Below are 19,688 nucleotides of genomic sequence, written 5' to 3' on the forward strand. Positions count from 1 at the left end.
TTCCCAGACTCCCTCCTCAAAGATTCCTTCCTTACCTTCCTGTTGCTTCCATCCAGACTGGCATACTCGATGGTCTTCATGCCTGCGTCTGCCCAGTACAAGCGCTGCGAGTCGTAGTCAACGGCCAGACCGTTGGGCCACGTCAGGTTGGAGGAAATGATCACCAGGCGGTTTGAGGCATCCATGCCAGCACGCTCAATCTTGGGGCTGGCTCCCCAGTCAGTCCAGTACATGAACCTGAACACAAGCCCAGACATAAGTGATTGCCTGCACTCAAGCAGGGTTACAGAGGAAGCAAGAGAGCCTGGGGCCTTCAGGCCCCAGCAGGAAACAGCATTAGACTAATATTGTACTCATGTCCAGCCTTGGGTTCTCGTAGTGTAACTAAGATCATACTCAAATTTACATACTGTCTACAACCCATGGGTTGGCCTGGTGACAGCATGGAGGAAAAAGTTCAAGATAATGGTTCAAGGCCCAAAAATTAAGCAATTATTTACCAGTCTCCACCATTGTCCCTTTATAGTCTTGCTGCATTGGTCTTTCAGTAAACCACTCAAGGAAAGAATCACACACTTTTATTCAAGCCCCTCAGTGCTTCTAAAGCAATGGCTGGCAAGCCTCTTCCTATCCACCCTATCCCCAGCTGCACCAAGTCTTACAATTCAGAAACAAAACCTGTTATTGAAACCATCTGTTTCTATTACTCTACCCAGCCTTGCTTTCTATGGCACAGTTGATCCCTCAATACTGTGACACAACACTTTGGAGCCAAGAGGTGCTGCAGTTTGCTTGAGATGAGCAGGGATTTACCTGAGGAGATCCTTCTGGCTGAACTTTGGTTTGGAATACTAATTCAACATAGATGTGAAACAAAGAAAGTATCTAGGTGACCTCACTCTCAATATTTTTAATATCACATCTTTATTCCCAAGATAAACAAATGAAAACACCAGCCAGCTCCTGCAAACTCTCCAGCACAACAGGCAATTATCCCTCCTTACCTTGTCCCACTAGCATCCAAAATCAGGTCTGTAATTTCAGTGTTTGGTAGGACACAAAACAATGGCACCAGAAAGACAACTGCGCAAACCCCAAAGAACTTGAACATCTTTAGACATGCAAGAACTGCCATGTCATCCCAGAAGAAAGAATGTCTCACCCTCCAACGGGGTCCACCACAATATCTCTAGGTCTGTCAAGGTTCTCCCAGATTAGAACAGTTCTCATGGTCCCATCAGTGTTGGAGACCTCTATCCGGTCTGTTCCTACAAAAGTCAAGAGAGAATGAAAGACCTCTGGAATCATGACAGGTAAGGCAAAAAACATCATAACAATGCATTCCACTCCTCTGCCCACCTCTGCTCACAGCTGGAAGGTAAGAAAGAAACGTGACTCAGAGTGTCACTTTCCATTAGATCTCTCAAGTCACCTCTATGGCTGTCACTGATCCTGTATGAATGTAAACCAGCTCTTTCCTAAGCCCCCAAGGTAGATATCTCGACCTAAGAGATACTCAGGCATAAGTGAACAGCTAGAAAATAACAGTCTCCCTTTATCTCTCTGAACTATGACTCTCCAAGTAGGGAACATCCTCCAAATGCTACCTGCTGCACCCCAAGATACACTGTACATAAACACAGTCACAAGCTCTGCAGCAAAACAACAGCAGTGATTGACTTCTACCAAAAACCCTTCTACAGAGTTAATACTGGGATTACTGCAAAGAGAATTAAACTAAGGATTCCACCTCAACTCCCACTTTGGTAGAAGCACATGAGAGGAAAGATTTGCTAGACAGAAACAAATTTGGAATGAGCCACATAGACCCATCCAACTGTTTCTCAGTTTGCATGACTAATAAGGTAGCCAGAAGACTAGGTAAAGCAGAGGATCTCAATACCTGCATCAGTCCAGTACAGCTTGTTAGTGACCCAGTCAATTGCCAGTCCAGCTGGACTTTCCAGGCTGGTGTCCACCACAACCTAAAGAAAAACAAAAGGAAAACATTCCTAGTGTGATTATACCTTCAGGAGAAAGCACTTGCCTGATGCACTGTCTATTCACAAGCAACGTTAACTGCCAAAAAGCAGAAGCCCTAGCAGAGCAATGCCACACAAGAGAGAATATTAAAGGTTTAGAAGTTCAGATAAGTCTTACATTTAGAGAAATGTCTGGGTTTTTTTTCCACATCTGTTCAAACTGCAACTCCAAACTTTGAACTCCACTCCCCTCATTTCTGGCAACATTAACCTAAGGGCTCATGCAAAAGGTGTTGCCAAGGAGCACGGCTCCTATCCCAAATGTAGTGCATAACAGAGTGTTTAATACTTCTGTCAGGTTTTAGGGCTTCCACAAAGCAGTCGACCCCAGCTTACAAACCAGTGTGCTTGTGTCCCAGTTCAAGGCCTTCCACTCAAGCAGGAGTGTACACCAAACCCTGAGCATGAAACATTCCGTGATCTCAAAGCTCTTCTAGGCCAACTAATGAACAATGAATCCAGCAGAAACTGCAGCTCCTTAGAAGCAAGTGCATCCCAACGCCTTTGAATGTGATGTCTCCTGCCTAGAGGACCTCCACATGTAGTCAACACCGTACCTCCTGGCTTGATCCATCCCATTTTGCTCGGCTGATTGAGTCGGTGCTAACATCAGTCCAGTAGACATAGTCATCCTTTGAGTCCCAGTCGAGAGCCACAGCGCTGCGAACGTCAGCGAGGGGGATGACATCATCTGACAGGTCATCTGTGTCAAAGCTGATCCGACGGATGTCCATCCTTCGGGCAAAAAGCAGGAACTTGTCAAGACCTGATCAAAGGTCGAAAGGTCTCCTTTTAATTTCTCTAAGTTCAACAACATTGTGATAGAAACAGACAATTCCCTACTATAGCCAACCTTAATCACTTACAGTGTCTCTTACGGGCAGGTCACAGCCCAGGATTTTACTGGTAGCAAAACATCACCAGGGGTGATGGGTGGGCAGGGGGAGAACAGAATAGTAGGGAGCTGTCTCCTGGGGATAACCTATACTGAGGAAACAAAGTCAACCATACTCTTCAAAGAAGAGCATAGACCTCCCTCCAAATCAAACAGCTCTTTTGAGAATGGCTCTTGAGAACCTAGGAGACAGTCGGCCTAATTCTTCCACATGGTTGCAAACCAAGAGAAACTGTGGCAAACAAAAGGACTCTATTTTTTTGTTTAGGATTGACACAGCTCCTGTGGAAGTTTCAGGGGAAACAATCAGCTCTTACAGCCCTGAAATAAGGGCCTGAGCATAGAGCTTCTCTGTATCCCCACCCATCAAGCCTAGTGAGGAACTCAGAACGTGGGAACGCATCAAAAACTGTGAAGCATCCTCTGGCCAAGGGCCTTAACACTCCTAACTCAGTGTATCCAGCTGCATGTCCTTGGAAGGAACCGCTCCTGCTTCCTCCCAGCGCCACCCCTGTGCCACCCGCCGGCCGCGTGAGCAGGCAGGCTGCGCTCCCACCCCACTTACTCTGGGCACACGCGTGGCTGCTGGTCTTGCGGAAGCCCGTGGGGCAGGCGCAGGTGTAATCCTTGCTGCTGGGCAGGCACAGGTGAGTACAGCCCCCGTTGTTGGCCCCGCAACGGTTTCTCCCTGCTCAAGTAGCCAAAGACAAAAACCACCACGGGGTAAAGCAACGAGTAAAGAAAAGGCAAAAGACAGCGGCTGAGGTGTCAAGACACACGTGTGTGACATGACTTGTCTTACCCACATGTTAACTGAGGCTAGGGAAACAAACTAAAGCACTAAGTCCATCTGTAGGGATCAAAGCACTTAACTCAATCCACTTCCTAAGCAGAGTATGGCAATTAAAGAGGAATCAGGGAGGTGTCAGTCTCTCTTAGTGCTCACTTAGGGTTTTTTATCCCCTCCCAAAACAAATCTTGCATAAACAAGCCCCAAATATTTCTTACTGAAAAGCCTCCATTCCCATGTATCAGCAGGGGGAGCTGTGGGAACAGCTAACACCACGTTACAGAGGCTGAGGGACCTCAACTGAACTGCCAGGAGGTAGGGAATGTGTGATGCTCTCTGGGTTAAGGCTTGCCTCCTCCCTGCTTTACAGGGTGCTGAAAATGGGTCTGAAATGCGTCTCTACCCTCTCTGAGTGACCTCAACCGAACTTCCAGGTGGTAGGGAATGTGTGGTGCCCTCTGGGTTCAGGCTTGCCTCCTCCCTGCTTTACAGGGTGCTGAAAATGGGTCTGAAATGGGTCTCTATCCTCTCTGAAGGACCTCAACCGAACTGCCAGGAGGTAGGGAATGTGTGATGCCCTCTGGGTTCAGGCTTGCCTCCTCCCTGCTTTACAGGGTGCTGAAAATGGGTCTGAAATGGGTCTCTATCCTCTCTGAAGGACCTCAACCGAACTGCCAGGAGGTAGGGAATGTGTGATGCCCTCTGGGTTCAGGCTTGCCTCCTCCCTGCTTTACAGGGTGCTGAAAATGGGTCTGAAATGGGTCTCTATCCTCTCTGAAGGACCTCAACCGAACTGCCAGGAGGTAGAGAATGTGTGATGCTCTCTGGGTTCAGGCTTGCCTCCTCCCAGCTTTACAGGGTGCTGAAAATGGGTCTGAAATGGGTCTCTATCCTCTCTGAAGGACCTCAACCGAACTGCCAGGAGGTAGAGAATGTGTGATGCTCTCTGGGTTCAGGCTTGCCTCCTCCCAGCTTCACAGGGTGGTGAAAATGGGTCTCTACCCTCTCTGCAGTTACCTGCTGGCTGGCGCTGAGGATGCAGCGTGTGGATGTCCATAGGGAAGTGCAGTTTGTTGCGGATGATCTCCTGGTTCTTGCCTGTAAACTTGTTGGCGCTGTTGATGCTCTTGGTGTGCCAGTCTGTCCAGTACAAACTGTCCTCAAACACGGTGATAGCAAACGGGTGTGGGAGGCCTGTAATGGACATCCAGTACAGGGATACACTCAGCCCAATCAGGCTAGAAGGGAGACAAGGGAAAGCTCTTCCCACTGCCCCTTGGGCCTTGCCACAGTCAACCTGCTCAAATCCACCTTACATCATGTAATGGACAATTTTTCTCTCTGGTTAAAGACTGGGTAGCAAACCCCATCCCCTTGGCAGGGGCTGAATTCATCCCACAGCGAAACAAAAGGAGACAGGCACAGAAGGAAGAGCCAGTGGCTCTAAAACTGTCTACTGCAGAGAGCCTTCCCCCGTTTGGTAGCCCCGTTCCTCACCTTGGCTAATAACAGCCTTCCTGTTCCTCCCATCGAGGTCAGCCCTCTCGATGACATGGTGCTTGGCATCCACCCAGTACATGCGGTGCCCGGCGTAGTCGATGGTCAGCCCGTTGGGCCAGAAGAGGTGTGTGTCCGCAATGATGCGCCGGTTGGAGCCGTCCATGTTGGAGTATTCAATGCGGGGAGTGTTGCCCCAGTCGGTCCAGTAGATAGTGCTGGGGGAGGCAGGGAGAGACAGGCTAGGAAACTCACGTCCCACATACTGCACCCAGCATCATTCCTTGTCAGGGCAAAACACTATCAGTCCTGTGACGTCGAGCGTGAGGCTGGACCACAGCCATGAGGGAGTGACTGTCAACAAGGAAACACCCATCACTTTCAGGCTGCCTGACACCTGAAGGGCCTAGGATTAAGGCCCTCAGCATTACCAAGTTCACCAAACCTGCAGTACCACGTGAAGGTTTGAGCCCAGAGGCAGCCTTTGCAGCCATGGACAGGGTATTTTCGATGTTCATTTCTACGTTCACCTGGAAGCACCTGTATGGAGGGCTCACTGAGGCCCTGTGTTTTCACTCACCCCTCCATAGGATGCAGGGCAATTGCTCGGGGCTTCTCCAGGTTCTGCCACAAGAGCACTTTCCTGTGAGTGCCATCCAGGTTTGCTACTTCAATTCGAGACGTCCCAGAGTCTGTCCAGTATAATTTGTCATGGATCCAGTCAATAGCGAGTCCACCTATCTCCAGGGGAGAATTAAGCACAGAATGAAACCAGGAGCAGGATCTGCTCAGAAAAAGAAGTTCCCTTTCCCCCTCAGCCTCAGTAGAAGGCCAGTTCAGTCTTTATGTCTCTTCCCCCATCACCCAAGGTTAACTCCAGAGGGACACAGATCTCACAACTGTTCTATCCAATCCATCCCCTGAGTCAGGGGGTTGCACTCCATCTTGAATGCTGGGTACTGACTTTCCCCCACTCACCCTCCCTTTTCCTCACACCATGGACATATTCCCCAGGCTTGTGCCTTTTGTGTGGTGACGCACCTGGGCTCTCCAGCCCCGTGGAAACAACCTCTTCCACATTGCTACCATTCAGATTGGCCCTCATGATGCGATCGAGAGTGACATCAGACCAAAACACCAGCTCCTTGCTGTGGTGGAAGTCCAGGGCAATGGCGTTTTCCAGGTTGTTCAGGAGCAGGGTATACTCTGAGCGGTGAGGCAACACTTGGCGGATATCAATTCGATTGGCAAAGAGCAGCACTGGCTCTGGTCCTGAGAAGATTTGGGAAGGCAGCATTAGACTCATCTGATAGGGTCCTGCCCACCATTCCCTCTGCACTGAGGCCCAGAACACAGCTTTGCAGTATTGGCAGCAAGAAATCAACTCCCAACTGTGAAATGCTTCAGAGAGCTCTTTTTTTTCCTATGCTACACTTTGTGTCCTAACCCAAAAGATGAGCAGTTTGAACCTTGTGGCAAACGTTCACTCAGCAAGAAGTGATCATACCAGGGAGCACTGGCTGATTCCCCAGAGGCTGTGCTGCCATTCAGCTGGATCTCAACTGGCTTGAGAGTTGGGCAGAGAGGAACCTCATGAGGTTCAACAAGGGCAAGGGTAGAGTCCTGCACCTGGGGAGGAACAACCCCCTGCAGCAGGACAGGCTGGGGGTGACCTGCTGGAGAGCAGCTCTGCAGAGAGAGACCTGGGAGTGCTGGTTGATAATAAACTAAACATGAGCCAGCAATGTGCTCTCATGGCCAAGAAAGCCAAAGGCATCCTGGGATGCATCAAGGAGAGTGTGGGCAGCAGGTCAAGGGAGGTTCTTCTCCCACTCTACTCTGCCCTGCTGAGGCCTCATCTGGAGTCCTGTGTCCAGTTCTGGGCTCCCCAGCTCAAGAGGGACAGGGAAGTGCTGGAGAGAGGCCAGCACAGGGCCGCCAAGATGATCAGGAGACTGGAACATCTTTCATATGAGGAAAGGCTGCAGGAACTGGGGCTGTTTAGTCTGGAGAAGAGGAGACTGAGGGGGGATCTCATTAACATTTATAAATATCTAAAGGGTCGGCTGAGGAATAAAGTTAAACAAGTGTTCAGATGCAGATGTCCACACAGCAGCCACTCACAGCACTCAGGACTGGTGACCAGCATTGAGGGTCAAACCACAAGAAGATATGATACAGCCTCACTGACTGGAAAGCTCAACACACTTCCTGAACAGACACAGAAGGCTTTTTTTTGGTCCCAAGATCTGAGTCACCAGGAATGACAAGGGACTAGGAAAAGAAGGCAAGAGCTGTTCTGCTGGGCTAAAGTATCTCACCATTGTCAAAGCCATGTAGCATTCACTAACAACCCGAGCATATCAGACACAAACCCAGGTACTTCCTCACACGTTGGCTTGGTGAACAGCATAATGCTGCCAACAGACAAAATTGTGAGAACTAGACCAAGACATACACCAGAATAAGGCCAAACTCCTCTTTACCTAGAGCTTTGCAGCTACGCTTGTCGGGTCGCAGCTCGTAGCCTTGCTCACACCAGCACTGGAAGCCTCCTTCACTGTTGGTACAGCCTTGGCTGCAGTACCCTTCCTCAGCACATTCATTCACATCTGCATGTTACAGCCAAAGGGAGAAAGGTACCATGAGATCATCAATGAGCCAGGTAATCTCACTGATAACTTGCTTCTGCTTTCATGCTCTGATCTGCATCCCATCATGGGCATTAACTCCAAGCACATCAAAGCAGCAGGGAGGAGGCTACTGCTCCAAAAACCCACCTTGGCACGACCGGCCATCTTCCAGGAGCCTGTAACCTGTGTGGCAGGTGCACTGCACCATCCCTCGGACCATCTGGCACTTCTGAGCACAGCCACCATTGTTGACATTGCAGTTCTCCTCCCCTGTTCGTGGACCTGCAAAAGGAACACATGAAGATAATGGAGCTGAAACTACACGGCACCTGCCTGTGTCCTCAGCTGTTAGACAGCAGTAGCCCTCCAGAACAGGCTCAGCAAGAAGGGGAGGACACAGGCTGTGCTGCAAGCTGCCTCTTCACAGTCAGAACTCTCTCCTGCAGGCCACGACTAAAAGCAATAATGAAGCTCAGGATAACGTGCTTTTAGGATTTACTATCTCTGCAGACAAACTTAGATACATGTGAAAGCATCATCTTAGAATCATAGAATGGAAGAGACCTTTAAGCTCATGGAGTGCAGCCTTTGTCCCAGCCCTATCAGCCACGAGACCACTTCCCCAAGTTCAACATCCACACATCTCTGAAACCCCTCCAGGGACAGTGACTCCAGCAGCTCCCTGGGCAGCTGTTCCAATGCCTGACAACCCTGGCAGCGAAGAAATTCCTCCTCACATCCAGCCTCAACCTCCCCTGGTGCAACCTGAGGCTGTTTCCTCTTGTCCTATTGCTTGTCACTAGGGAGAACAGACTGATCCTTCTCCTTGCTATAACTTCCTTTCAGGCAGTTGTAGAGAGTGAGAAGGTCTCCTCCAAGCCTTCTGTTATCTGGACTGAACAGCCCCAGATCCCTCAGCTCTTCCTCATCTGAGACATGCTCCAAATCCTTTCCTAGCTTGGTAACCCATCTCTGGATCCTCTCCAGCACCTCAATGTCCTTCTTGTAGAGAGGGGTCCAAAACTGGACACAGTATTTGAGGTGTGGCCTCACCAAAGCCAAGTCCAGGGGAATCATCACCTCCCTGCTCCTGTTCATAACACTGTTCCTAATATAGGCCAGGATACAATAGGCCTTGTTGGGCACCTGGGCACATGGCTGGCTCATGTTCAGCTCCTGTCAACCAACACTCCCAAGATCCATCTTCTTCCCATTATCCCTTATCTGCAGCACGTAACTGGCAAAACCACCAAGGTCTTTTTCCTCAGTCTTCATTTCTCTCCCATTATCACAGCCCTGACTTGCTTTTTTCCTTACACACATCCTCCAGCCACACCAGCTAGAGTCCCACGCCTCGCAGTGCCTCCATTCACGTTTGACGCTGATCCCGTGGGACTTACGGCAGTTTTGCTGCGGGCTCTCATCGCTGCCATCTCCACAATCATTTGCCCCATTGCACAGCTTCCTCTGGCCAATGCAACGCCCGTTCCCACACAGGAACTGGTCTGGGGCACACTGAGGGGTCCCTGCAACAGAAGAAGGGGAAGGTAAGCACAGCACAGCTTACTAAGTACAACATTTAAGGTGAAAAAAAGGCTATAAAACGTTTTCTTTGTTACAAACTCTACATATTAGCACAAATCCATGACTTCCTCTTTCCTTGAACTCAGCTCAGCTTGCACCCCTTATGCTGATATCCTTATGCTGACTTGGAAGCCTGTGAACTCCCCTCCAGGCTGAGTCCAATGTTACTTTACCAGGAAGGTCAGCTATTACATTTCTCTCAGTACACAACTGGTCCTGGCTTAGCTCCTTTTGCATCCAGATTCCACAACCCTACTCAGCATGTGCAAGAGAGGAGTCAGTTCCTCATTTTAATCATCTGATATGTCACCCCAGCATAGCTATGGCTCTTAAACCTGCCTAGGAATTAGTGTCTTGTCCAGCTCTAACTGCCCTGTGATAGACCTGGAATGAGATTTACATGCATCCTTGGTATCTGAGCTCAGGCAACAGGATTTCACACAAGCTACACGCTTCAACTTCTGCTCTTGGCAGGGAGACACTACAGAATTCTTGTAAGTAAAGTAATACTGTTTGTAGGGACTTTGCCAATATGATTGTTTCTTCAGCAATAACTGCACTGTCCCCTTATCTTGTACCTCTCAAGCTGAATTGGGTTAGTGGTTGCAAATCATAACCCTCTGATAATCCTAGAAAAGGAACAGTACAACACAGTTATCATGAAAACAACAATTAGATTGGCAAACTGCCTGCAAGCAGCATGCAAAAGGGTAGCTGGGAGATTAATGAAAAGTACAAAGAAGAACTAACAGACACAACAACTGGGAACATAAAACCAAAGCACATGCAGATTCACTTTTCAGAGCAGAGGAATGCTTTATATGAAGGATCCTGGAACTTGGACTGCATTTGTCACAGTCAAAAAAGACCCTGACATCAGCTGATCTCCTACTATTCCAGAAATCTCTCCATGGCCAATAAAACCAGAATTCTGCTTGAAATCCAAGAGATGACAGGATTTCTAACTCTTGCTACAGATACTGGGACAGCACACTGTTTCACTTTGATGTGCCAGTACACATTCTGCTTAGAAGCCCTGAGTTAATTTTACCTGCTGACTACCTCTATGGATCTAATGCAGAACTGCACAACTAACCTCACAGTAACCCCAGCTGTAGTCAAACACTTTGGGTTCGGTTTGAGATGGAAGGGCTGAATTTCAGTGGCTTGGGAAGTCTGACTTGGTCTCTGGGTGACAACTGTTCAATAACCACTAAATACCTTTGTTATCAGGATGAGGAAACGGGGTTACCATCTTGTCTTTTAACTACAGTTGCTTTTCCCAGGGTAACCACCATCTCCTGCACACTGGTGCTCATGACAGCTGACCCATCTAGAGCAGCTGCCCTCAAATGGCTACCAAGTGTGCCTCTCCAGGTCCTCCAAGCTCAGCTGTCCTTGTAGAACTCCCACTCTCCCCTCCTCAGCAGGCCCAAACAAGGGGTACAGTTTCACAAATCGCTTTTGTCTGTTTAAAACACACTGATCCAGAAGGGTCGGTATGCACAGCTGGGCTCCTCTCACTGGGATGAATTCATCAACCAGTACATGCTATTCCTCCACAAGGCCTACAGACATCCTGAGGGATTTAAGGAAAATAGAAGATTCTAGGTATTCCTTGAATCCTATCATAACACTGGGGTCTGTTGAAACCTTCCTCTTCTCCATGAACACTATTGTAGGAAAGAATGGCTATTATGTGAATGGGTTACTAAAAACAAGGGGACTCCTTAGCAAATATATAAGGGGACAGTGGACACCACCTCTGAAACAAAGCTTTTATCCTTGACTTCCACAAAATACCCTTTTTGAGTCCACTGCCTGCTAGAATTGCTTGGCAGTTTCACAAGGCAACATGAAAGCTATCCAGAACTATCTAGAAGGCAGGAGTTAGACACAGTCCATTTGATAAAGGGAGCAACTATGCACACTATTAATTGTTTCTAAGTCTGAATGGAATAGTCTCAGAGCTCCATGGTAATTCACAATGTAGGGACAGGATAGGAAGATACAGGGATCTGATATCTGACCAGAAAACATAGCACTTAAGTTTGTTTAAGCACACAGACTTGCACCTGTTTGCACGCAATATAGCTTGTAGATCCCATTTTCGGGGAAGGGTGGAAACCCCAGGCCGAATTTAGTGGAGCAATCCAAAAGAGACTTCAATCCTCATCACCTCCAGGATAGAAAACATAAGCTATAAGCAGCAAGGCAGGAGGTCAAACCTGTGTTCTCACAGTTCTCCTCATCACTGTTGTCAGAGCAGTCGTCCTCCCCATCACAACGCCAGGACAGACGGACGCAGCGCCCCGATTTACAGCGGAACTGGTCAGCTGTGCACATAGATGTAGCTGAGGGACCAGAAGCAGAATATTAGACAAGCAAAAAGGATCAGAAGAGAACCAACTGCAAAGCTAGCAGTCCCAAACACCCCTTTGCATCTGCAGAAACTGAACACTTCCCCCAGTTCCCAGCACTCACTGCAGTTCCTCTCATCGGACTGGTCGTCGCAGTCGAAGTCTCCATCGCACCGCCAGCCAGCGTTAATGCACAAGCCACTGTTGCACATGAACTCTCCAGAGCGACAAGGCTGGTGAGATGCTGCAGAGATGAGAAAGAATATAAAGAGCAAACTCAAACCACTGTAACAGAGGGTTGTTAAGCATTGGAACGGGCTGCCCAGGGATGTGGTGCAGTCACCATCCCTAGAAATATGCTGAAGATGCATAGCTGAGGGGCTGAGAGACATGAGTTAATTTAGTGATGGGCCTGGCAGGGACAGATTAGTGGTTGGACTTGATGATCTTAAAGGTCTTTTCCAACTGGAATGATTCTGTGATCCCCCAAGCCCTTCAGCACCACCCTTACACTCCCACTATGGTGGAACTTGGTCCTGAATAGACTTCTGGACACTGCTTTAACTGTGGTATGCAGAAGTGTGCTGACTATACAGTTCTCATCACTACTCTTGCTTTCCCAAGTTAGAAAAAAAGATAACAAGACAGTCAGCTCATGTATGGATAATTAAGTTGCTGCCTACACTGCAGCCCCACTCCAGCCAATGCAAAACCCATTTAAATTTGCAACTCAGATGCTTGGACCAATATATCACCCTGCACTAACTTACAGCAGTCAGATTCATCAGACCAGTCCCCACAGTCGTCGTCACCATCACAGTGGTAGATGTCCAAGATGCAGCGTCCATATGCACACTGGAACTCCTCCAAGCTGCAGGTGGCAGCTGGAACATCTGATGCTAACAAAGGGATCAAAAGAAAAATGTTTGAGGTGACAAGGGACAATCCAGTTTAGATGCAGCCTTCCTGCTAATGGACTAGCAAGTATTCAGTGGAAAGGTGCTGGAAATTTCTAGCCATGGCTGCATATCTCTGCGTGACTTAATATCACTATGTCTTAGTGTCTTCCAAGAAGTGTTTAAATTATTACACCTGAAAAGAGTAGATATAAAACCAGATGGAAAAAATAAAGACACCTTTTAGGGTAGTTCTATACTGGTTGAGGCATGTCAGAATGCAAGGTTGGAATATGGAGTGAGTCCTTGGAAATTTTAACCAAAATAAGCACTTGAAAACCAAAAGAAACAAGCAAGCACAGCAAGGTGACCAGGTCTGTACCAGACCTTTGAGGATTTCCCCCCTCCCTTTCCTCTCAAGCTGTTGATAAAACAAATCATGCCTTATGAGTAAGGAGCACTGCCAGACAGATGACCCTGGGCAAGGCACAACAAACCTACAATCAAGGATTTGCCCACTGTTCTGCTCAACAGTACACTATGGGAGAAGGGATTTTGAGTCTCACACAAAACAATCTGACACCTCTTGTCATACTCTCCAGAGAATGAATTGGATGTTAAGAGTTTTTCAACTGAGGAGCTCTGAAAATAAATCCATTAAACAAAAGGGTAAAGAAAGATTGACAACTCTAGGAAGTGAACTACACCTGCCTCTCCAATTCAAAGAGGTGGGCACAGCCTGCAGGCTTGCAGGAAGAACTTCAGTGAGTATCCAGTGGCTGGATGCTAAAATATGTGTTAAAATGTGCCTCACCAAAGGAGTCTGAAAGGAGTGTTTGGGTCTCCTTGAGGAGAAAATCAAGTCAGTGAGTTAAACTCTCATGTACTGTTATTCAACTGTAGCATCCTCCCTCCTCTAAAAAAAGAAACACATACAAAAAAAACCCAGACACACATAAAAAAGAATAGTGCAGCCCAACCTTGTCCTAGATGAATGACGAACAGGACTGAAGGAAAAGATGATAACCACGTGGAGAAAGATAAGAGAAAGTCTGGTAACCAAACTGAGCTTCTTAATGTGTTACTTACAATGCCTCATGGAGACAGCTGCCAGCCAGGACTGGAGAAGCATTCCAGCTCAGAGAAGCAGGGGTACCAATTCTGGATGCCCCTTTGACTCTCACAGGAATCAAGGTTAAAACATCTCCCCTCCCTTCCCAAAGGCCTATTCATGGTCTGTGGGGAAGTGACAGGCAAGGGAAGGCAAAAAGGAGAGGGGGTAACGGAGAGGGAGAGAGGTTGGCTTCCTTTTAGAGCCCTTTCCTGGCTTAGAAACGTTTGCAGCCTCTGGCTCACTGCCAACTCTCATTATCTGGAGAGATAAAAGACAACTCCCCCATGCATCCACTCCCCCTTGCCCTTCAGGAGCTGGCGGCCCTGATCTGCCTCCCAGAGCCTTTTGAAGTTTCCTGCTATCTAGAACAAATTCTGTAAAATGCCTTTGAGAGCAGGGTGGGGGAAGGGGACCACTTGCAACATCCACAGACACCAACAGTGCTCACAGACAGAGGAGAGAGGCAGTGGGGGTTAGAAAGAAACATCACAGACTCCTGTCCCACTTGCTACATGCCTGTGAAGATGGAAAACAACTGCTGTGGGCCCTCATGGCCTCCCTTCCCCATTAGTCACTGTATCCAGCCCCTGCAGTGTGCCAGCTGGGGACTTACAGGCCCTGAGGATGCTGCCAGTGGGCTGAGCCGCCCACATCCACCTCCCCAAATTTCAGGCAGCAATCAGACAAGAGGAAAAAGAAAGGAATCATTTCCTCCTCCCCTTCCCCTCTGCCTCCTAGGGTTGTACATAGAGTTGTATGCAGCAAAGCATAAGCCTCCTGCTCTGACTCGAGGTCACACAGCTGTTGGGAAGGAAGAGAGAAGTGCAGCCAGGCACAGATGAAGTATGCCTGTGAGGTAACACAAGAGATACACCATTCTCTTGTGCCCTCTGGGGTAGGCAACAGAAGGCAGTGTAGCTGCCAGTATGGGCAGCACTAACTTGGTTTTGATCTCTGCTGCAGAAAACATGCCAAACCCCAAGACAGGAGCAGGTCCAAAGGGCTATTTCCTGTGGTTACAAAGCAAGGAGAGCACTTACGGCAGTTCTCTTCATCCGAGCCATCCTTGCAGTCCGTGTCACCATCACAGAACCAGTGCTCAGCTATGCAGCTGCCATCACTGCAACGAAACTCCTTCTCTGAGCACTTTCTCATATCTGCAGAGACAGCAATGCAGACAAAGCCTTGGCTTTTCTCAGAGTACCTGAGAAACAGCCGCAGCCTGCTCCTAAAGCTTCCAGGGCACTCACAAACCAGACTGCTCATTAAACCATATATACCCATGTCATGCAGTGCCTGAGCAAAACCATCATTGTTCACTGAACTGAGTGCTGGATTCAAAAGAAATCCACAGGACTGCACAGTGGCTTTTCAAGGAATAGCAGCCTCAAGTGATTTTTGCCTGGCAGGTACGCCACACAGCCTGAGATCCCATGCAGACAGCCCTAGGAAGGGAATATCCCTCAAGCCCAGCCTAGACAAGCCATGCTCAGGGGATCCTAGACCTGCACAGGTTGGAGTGTGTAACTCCTTGGTATTTGTAGGGCCCCATTACTCACCACACTGCTCATCGCTGTTGTCACCACAGTCATTGTCACCATCACAGTGCCACAGGCTGCGGATGCAGTATCCATTCTGACATGAGAACTCATCTTCTTCACACTCCCTTGGAGCTGCAGGGACACAATGGACAAGGTGAAGGTAGGGCAAGAAGATTTGCCTTGCAGGACAATAAAGCTGTGACACGTTACAAATTGAGCAACTTTATCCTCAAAGGAATGTTGGAGAGCTGATTTCCCTTCCCCTAACAATACCAGGTGGGCCACTGTGAGATTTCTTGAGTGTCTCTCTTCCACTCCCAGTTTCAAGTACAGCAGGCTCTATAACCTGAGAACATGGGTTGGAGAAAGGACCTGGAACAGACAGATGGAGCCACCCACTCTGCTGATATTTTGGTACAGCCTCAAGCCAGGCTCACAAAATGCTTGCCCAGAAAAAAGGCAATCCAGGTCTTCTTTTAAAAGGAATTAATAGGCCCAATGGTTATCTAACAAATAATTGCTGGCAGAATTGTATCTCCACCTTATTTTCACAACAATGCCAAAGTTATCTTCAAAGGAAAGGAAACGTTCATTGAAAAGGGAGAGAGAAAAGTTAAAACTCCCTCTTCTGAAAGCCTCAGTATTTGCAGCCTCATTCCACCCTCCTTGCCTGTACTCTAAGGAAGCTTGTGGGCAGACCAGTGAGGAAAGGGACTGCAAAATTAGTACTGGAGAACCTCAGTCTAACAGAAATCCTCCTATGGTCACATGCTAGTCTGGATACACCCCTTGCCCAGGAGTCTCTTATTCACAGATCTTTGCCTTCCTCCTTTTCATTCGTCTCCAAAGCACCCTTGTCCACTGTTGTCTTAGAGGAACATTCCAACTTCTCCTGAGAAATGTAAGACCAAACAGACCTAGACCTACATATCTTTTCTTTCATGAAAATCTTTGAACAGGCTGCATCTTGCTTCCTAGCCCCTTTGTCTAAAGGGCAGGCAAAGATCGAGGCATACTGATCAAAAAGTGAATTCATTTCCATGTAAGTGTTGGGACACAAAACACCTTACAGCCTAGAGCTTTATTTTTGCATTTCTTGAGATGTGGTTCCTTCATCAGAATCTCTGTGGAGCACCACACACACAACTTTTGTAGAATTCAAGGGCTGTAGAGCAATCCTTATTAAGTGTCTGCGACTTTCTCAACTAGATAGCAAAACAGTTCTGCCTCTAATTGTAGGCTGATGCCAGCCCTAGCAACCAGCAGAGCTTCAGAGAGGCTGAAGCTCCAGGGCCACATAACACACTGCTTCTCTGGCACATGCTGCCAAGCACAGACCTGATGATTTGTTGTGGAGAAGAACCTTTGTAACCTTGAACTCTTTTTGCTAGCCAATCACGAGTGATAAAGGTGAAAGGAAGGGGCCAAACTCTGAAGAGTCAGGCAAACATCCCTCCATCTTACTAAGGCAGAAGCACAAGGGCAGTGCTCAGAGCAGCAGGCTGCCATGGCAGCTCGTTTGGAGATGGCACCTCACATGGTAGCAGAGGTTCAGGATAACCACTCTCTGCGTGGGCAGCACCCTGACAGCACCTCTCTCTCCTCAGTGAGCTCTGTTTGAAGGATGCTGGGGACAGCTCGGCACAGCAGCAAAGTCAGACAGCGGAACCTGAGGCCACAGGAAGTCAGCCAGACAGGCAGTTCAGGAGGATTTGGCAGGGGTTAGGTGTTTCCACGAACAGGGGAGGACATGAAGAGCTCAGCTCAGGGAAGTGCTTCACGGGACATTAACTAGCAAGGCTGCAGGGTATAAACGGTTCTCCAGCTGGATGGAGAGGCATCCCCTCCCCCAGGACATGCAGCTGAACAGCAAGCCAGGTGCCAAGGCATCAGGGCCTACAGACATCAGGTACACAGCTCTGTCAGAGGCAGGATGTACCTTATCACAAGCCAAAGGTCTGATTCAGTGGATAAACTCTTTAACATTCCTGCAATGAAAAGGGTCAGCTTTCCCAGGCCGTGGCAGGTGGGCACTGCACCCACCCTCTCCCCTCAGAGAGGTGACTTACGGCAGTCCTGCTCGTCAGAATCATCCTCACAGTCGTTGTCTCCATCGCAGACCCACGACCGGCGGATACACTTCCCGTTGTCACAGTGGAAGTCCAAGGGCGAGCAAGTGGGCAGCACTGCAACAGCAAAGACACACCTCATGGAGCTGCAGCTAGCTTCCTTCCTGAAAGCCAAGCTCCTTCCCTCCTGAGGGAGGAGGGCTGTGCCTCTTTGAACCAAAAGACATAACACCAAGTCATGAGGAAGAGCAGTTCCTCAGAGAGGGACCAGGGTTGGTGTGTGGCTTGGCAGTCTCTCCTCCCCAGAGAAACTGTGACCTTTCCACAATAAAGTAGCTGCCACAATTCCCCCACTGAGTTCCATCTTTCATCCCTGAGCCTGCCATAGTCCTGTAACTGCACTTGTTTTATAACAAGCAAAATGACATTCTCAACATCTTTCCTGCACACCTCCCAGAGCAGTCATCCTGTTTCTATTACACAGCAAGCTCTTTAGAGAGAGAACTACGATAAGCAATGTGTTTGGGAACAAGATTCTGTAGGGTACATGCTACAGTGTCTGTTCCAGCACACACAGAGGGACTCTGTCAGCAGTTTTGTCTTACAAACCTGCAAGGAAAAGCTTAGAGGCAGGAATCCACTGCTGGGGATAATTCACTGTACCTCAGGTGTGGGCAACAGAATCTAAACCAAGTCTCCAGAAGGAACACAGGAAGAGGGCAGGCAGGGGATGATACTTGCCTACACAGGAGTCTGCTGGCAATGGAGTGGAACCACAAATTCACCGTCTTTGAAGAGGCCTGGAGCCACAAAGCTGGAATTCAAGGCCCTGTCCTTCCCCCCCCCACCACGGATGAGAGGAACACTCAGCCCCAGGAGATTCATGCTTTTAAGTGCTGCCAGCTGTGGTAAGGAAGGGGCTGCACAAGGCTGTTCCTGACAGGTGTGCTCTCCAAAAAACAACATTCACTCAGCGATGGGAAGGGGCAGGGGCTAGTGCCTGAAACCCTTTCATCCCAGCCCAGCTTGCCGACAGCATCTCCCATCTGTCACCAGGCGGGCCAGCCCTCTCCTGCTATGCTGCTGCCCCTGCCAATGCTCTCCTGGAGGTGGGAGCGCGAGGGGAGGGAGGCGGGTAAAAGAAGGTGGTGAAGACAGCAGCCACACACACAAGGAGGAGGATTTAATAAGGAGAATAAACAGTCACATTTTCAGCTTTTACAGCTTCCTGCCCTCTTCACTTCCCCTTGGCTCATGACTGCTGCCAATGTCCTGTGAAAGCAGCAGGGATTATGCTACACAGAATCATTCACTGCTCTCTATAGCAAGTTCTCCAACATTTCTCACCAAGGGCCTGTCCTAAATGCCTCCCACCCTAGGAATAACTAGTGCTGTTAAATTCAGACTTGCTCTAACATATCTTTTCCTAACCACAAATTCAGATCATGTTCTCAGCCCTTCCTGCACTATGGCATCTCTGTATCTGAGAGGACATCCCTGCAGACATCGCTGCTCTCTGTATCTGAGAGGACATCCCTGCAGACATAGCTGCTCTCTGCATCTGAGAGGACATACTTGCAGACATTGCTGCTCTCTGTATCTGAGAGGACATCCCTGCAGACATAGCTGCTCTCTGTATCTGAGAGGACATCCTTGCAGACATTGTTGCTCTCTGTATCTGAGAGGACATCCCTGCAGACATAGCTGCTCTCTGTATCTGAGAGGACATACTTGCAGACATAGCTGCTCTCAACACTGAACCTTGCACTAGGCAACAAAATATACAAACTGGCACTGGTCCTTTGGAGAAGGTTACTCCCATCATGATTAGGATGCAGATATATATGTCCAGGTCAAATCCAGCTGCCTCCAGGCTCGAGAGAGGCATGAAGGAGAGGGAAGCATACAAGTCTATGTTTTCATCCCACAGCTTTGACAGCATCCTGGTCTTCCAATGGCTGACTCGTTCCCTTACATTGCACTTTCTCTGAACACCTCTGTGCTGTTGCATTAATATGGCAGGCAGAGGGAAAAACACTCCAGTTCCCAAACTCTGCTTCCAAACAAAACCAAGACAGACTTTTGCATTCAGAGGCTCAGTCCCACAGATCAGCTCTCTCTCCCCCAAGCACAACTTTCATAGGTTGCACGCTGAACAAACCTTCCCTGGCCTCAGCTGCAGTTTCAGTGCTAAGACCATCCCCCAAGCATATGCTTTTCTGTCTGCTCTCCCCAGTCCCAGCGTGACTAATCACCAAAGGACTGCA

The 19,688-nt window shown here is 48.6% G+C and overlaps 1 protein-coding gene across 2 annotated transcripts in view; it reads right to left on the minus strand.

Moving 5' to 3' along the window:
- Positions 1-19,688, minus strand: part of LRP4 (LDL receptor related protein 4) — a 91,047-nt gene that overhangs the window by 18,691 nt on the left and 52,668 nt on the right. Inside the window, exons 3-20 of one of the 2 annotated variants that reach the window (XM_061997770.1) lie at positions 17,422-17,538; positions 15,371-15,484; positions 14,852-14,968; positions 12,572-12,700; positions 11,926-12,045; positions 11,670-11,795; positions 9,258-9,383; positions 8,005-8,139; positions 7,711-7,836; positions 6,266-6,496; positions 5,805-5,961; positions 5,225-5,442; positions 4,745-4,921; positions 3,503-3,625; positions 2,600-2,808; positions 1,904-1,985; positions 1,163-1,268; positions 36-237 (exon numbers count right to left, since the gene is read on the minus strand). In XM_061997770.1, the coding sequence (XP_061853754.1) occupies positions 36-237; positions 1,163-1,268; positions 1,904-1,985; positions 2,600-2,808; positions 3,503-3,625; positions 4,745-4,921; positions 5,225-5,442; positions 5,805-5,961; positions 6,266-6,496; positions 7,711-7,836; positions 8,005-8,139; positions 9,258-9,383; positions 11,670-11,795; positions 11,926-12,045; positions 12,572-12,700; positions 14,852-14,968; positions 15,371-15,484; positions 17,422-17,538 (2,615 nt within the window). Of the gene's footprint in view, positions 1-35; positions 238-1,162; positions 1,269-1,903; positions 1,986-2,599; positions 2,809-3,502; positions 3,629-4,744; positions 4,922-5,224; positions 5,443-5,804; positions 5,962-6,265; positions 6,497-7,710; positions 7,837-8,004; positions 8,140-9,257; positions 9,384-11,669; positions 11,796-11,925; positions 12,046-12,571; positions 12,701-14,851; positions 14,969-15,370; positions 15,485-17,421; positions 17,539-19,688 lie in introns of both variants that reach the window. The other variant, XM_061997769.1, reaches the window with a different exon arrangement.

Source organism: Colius striatus, chromosome 6, assembly GCF_028858725.1.
Source record: "Colius striatus isolate bColStr4 chromosome 6, bColStr4.1.hap1, whole genome shotgun sequence".
Lineage (NCBI taxonomy): Eukaryota > Metazoa > Chordata > Aves > Coliiformes > Coliidae > Colius > Colius striatus.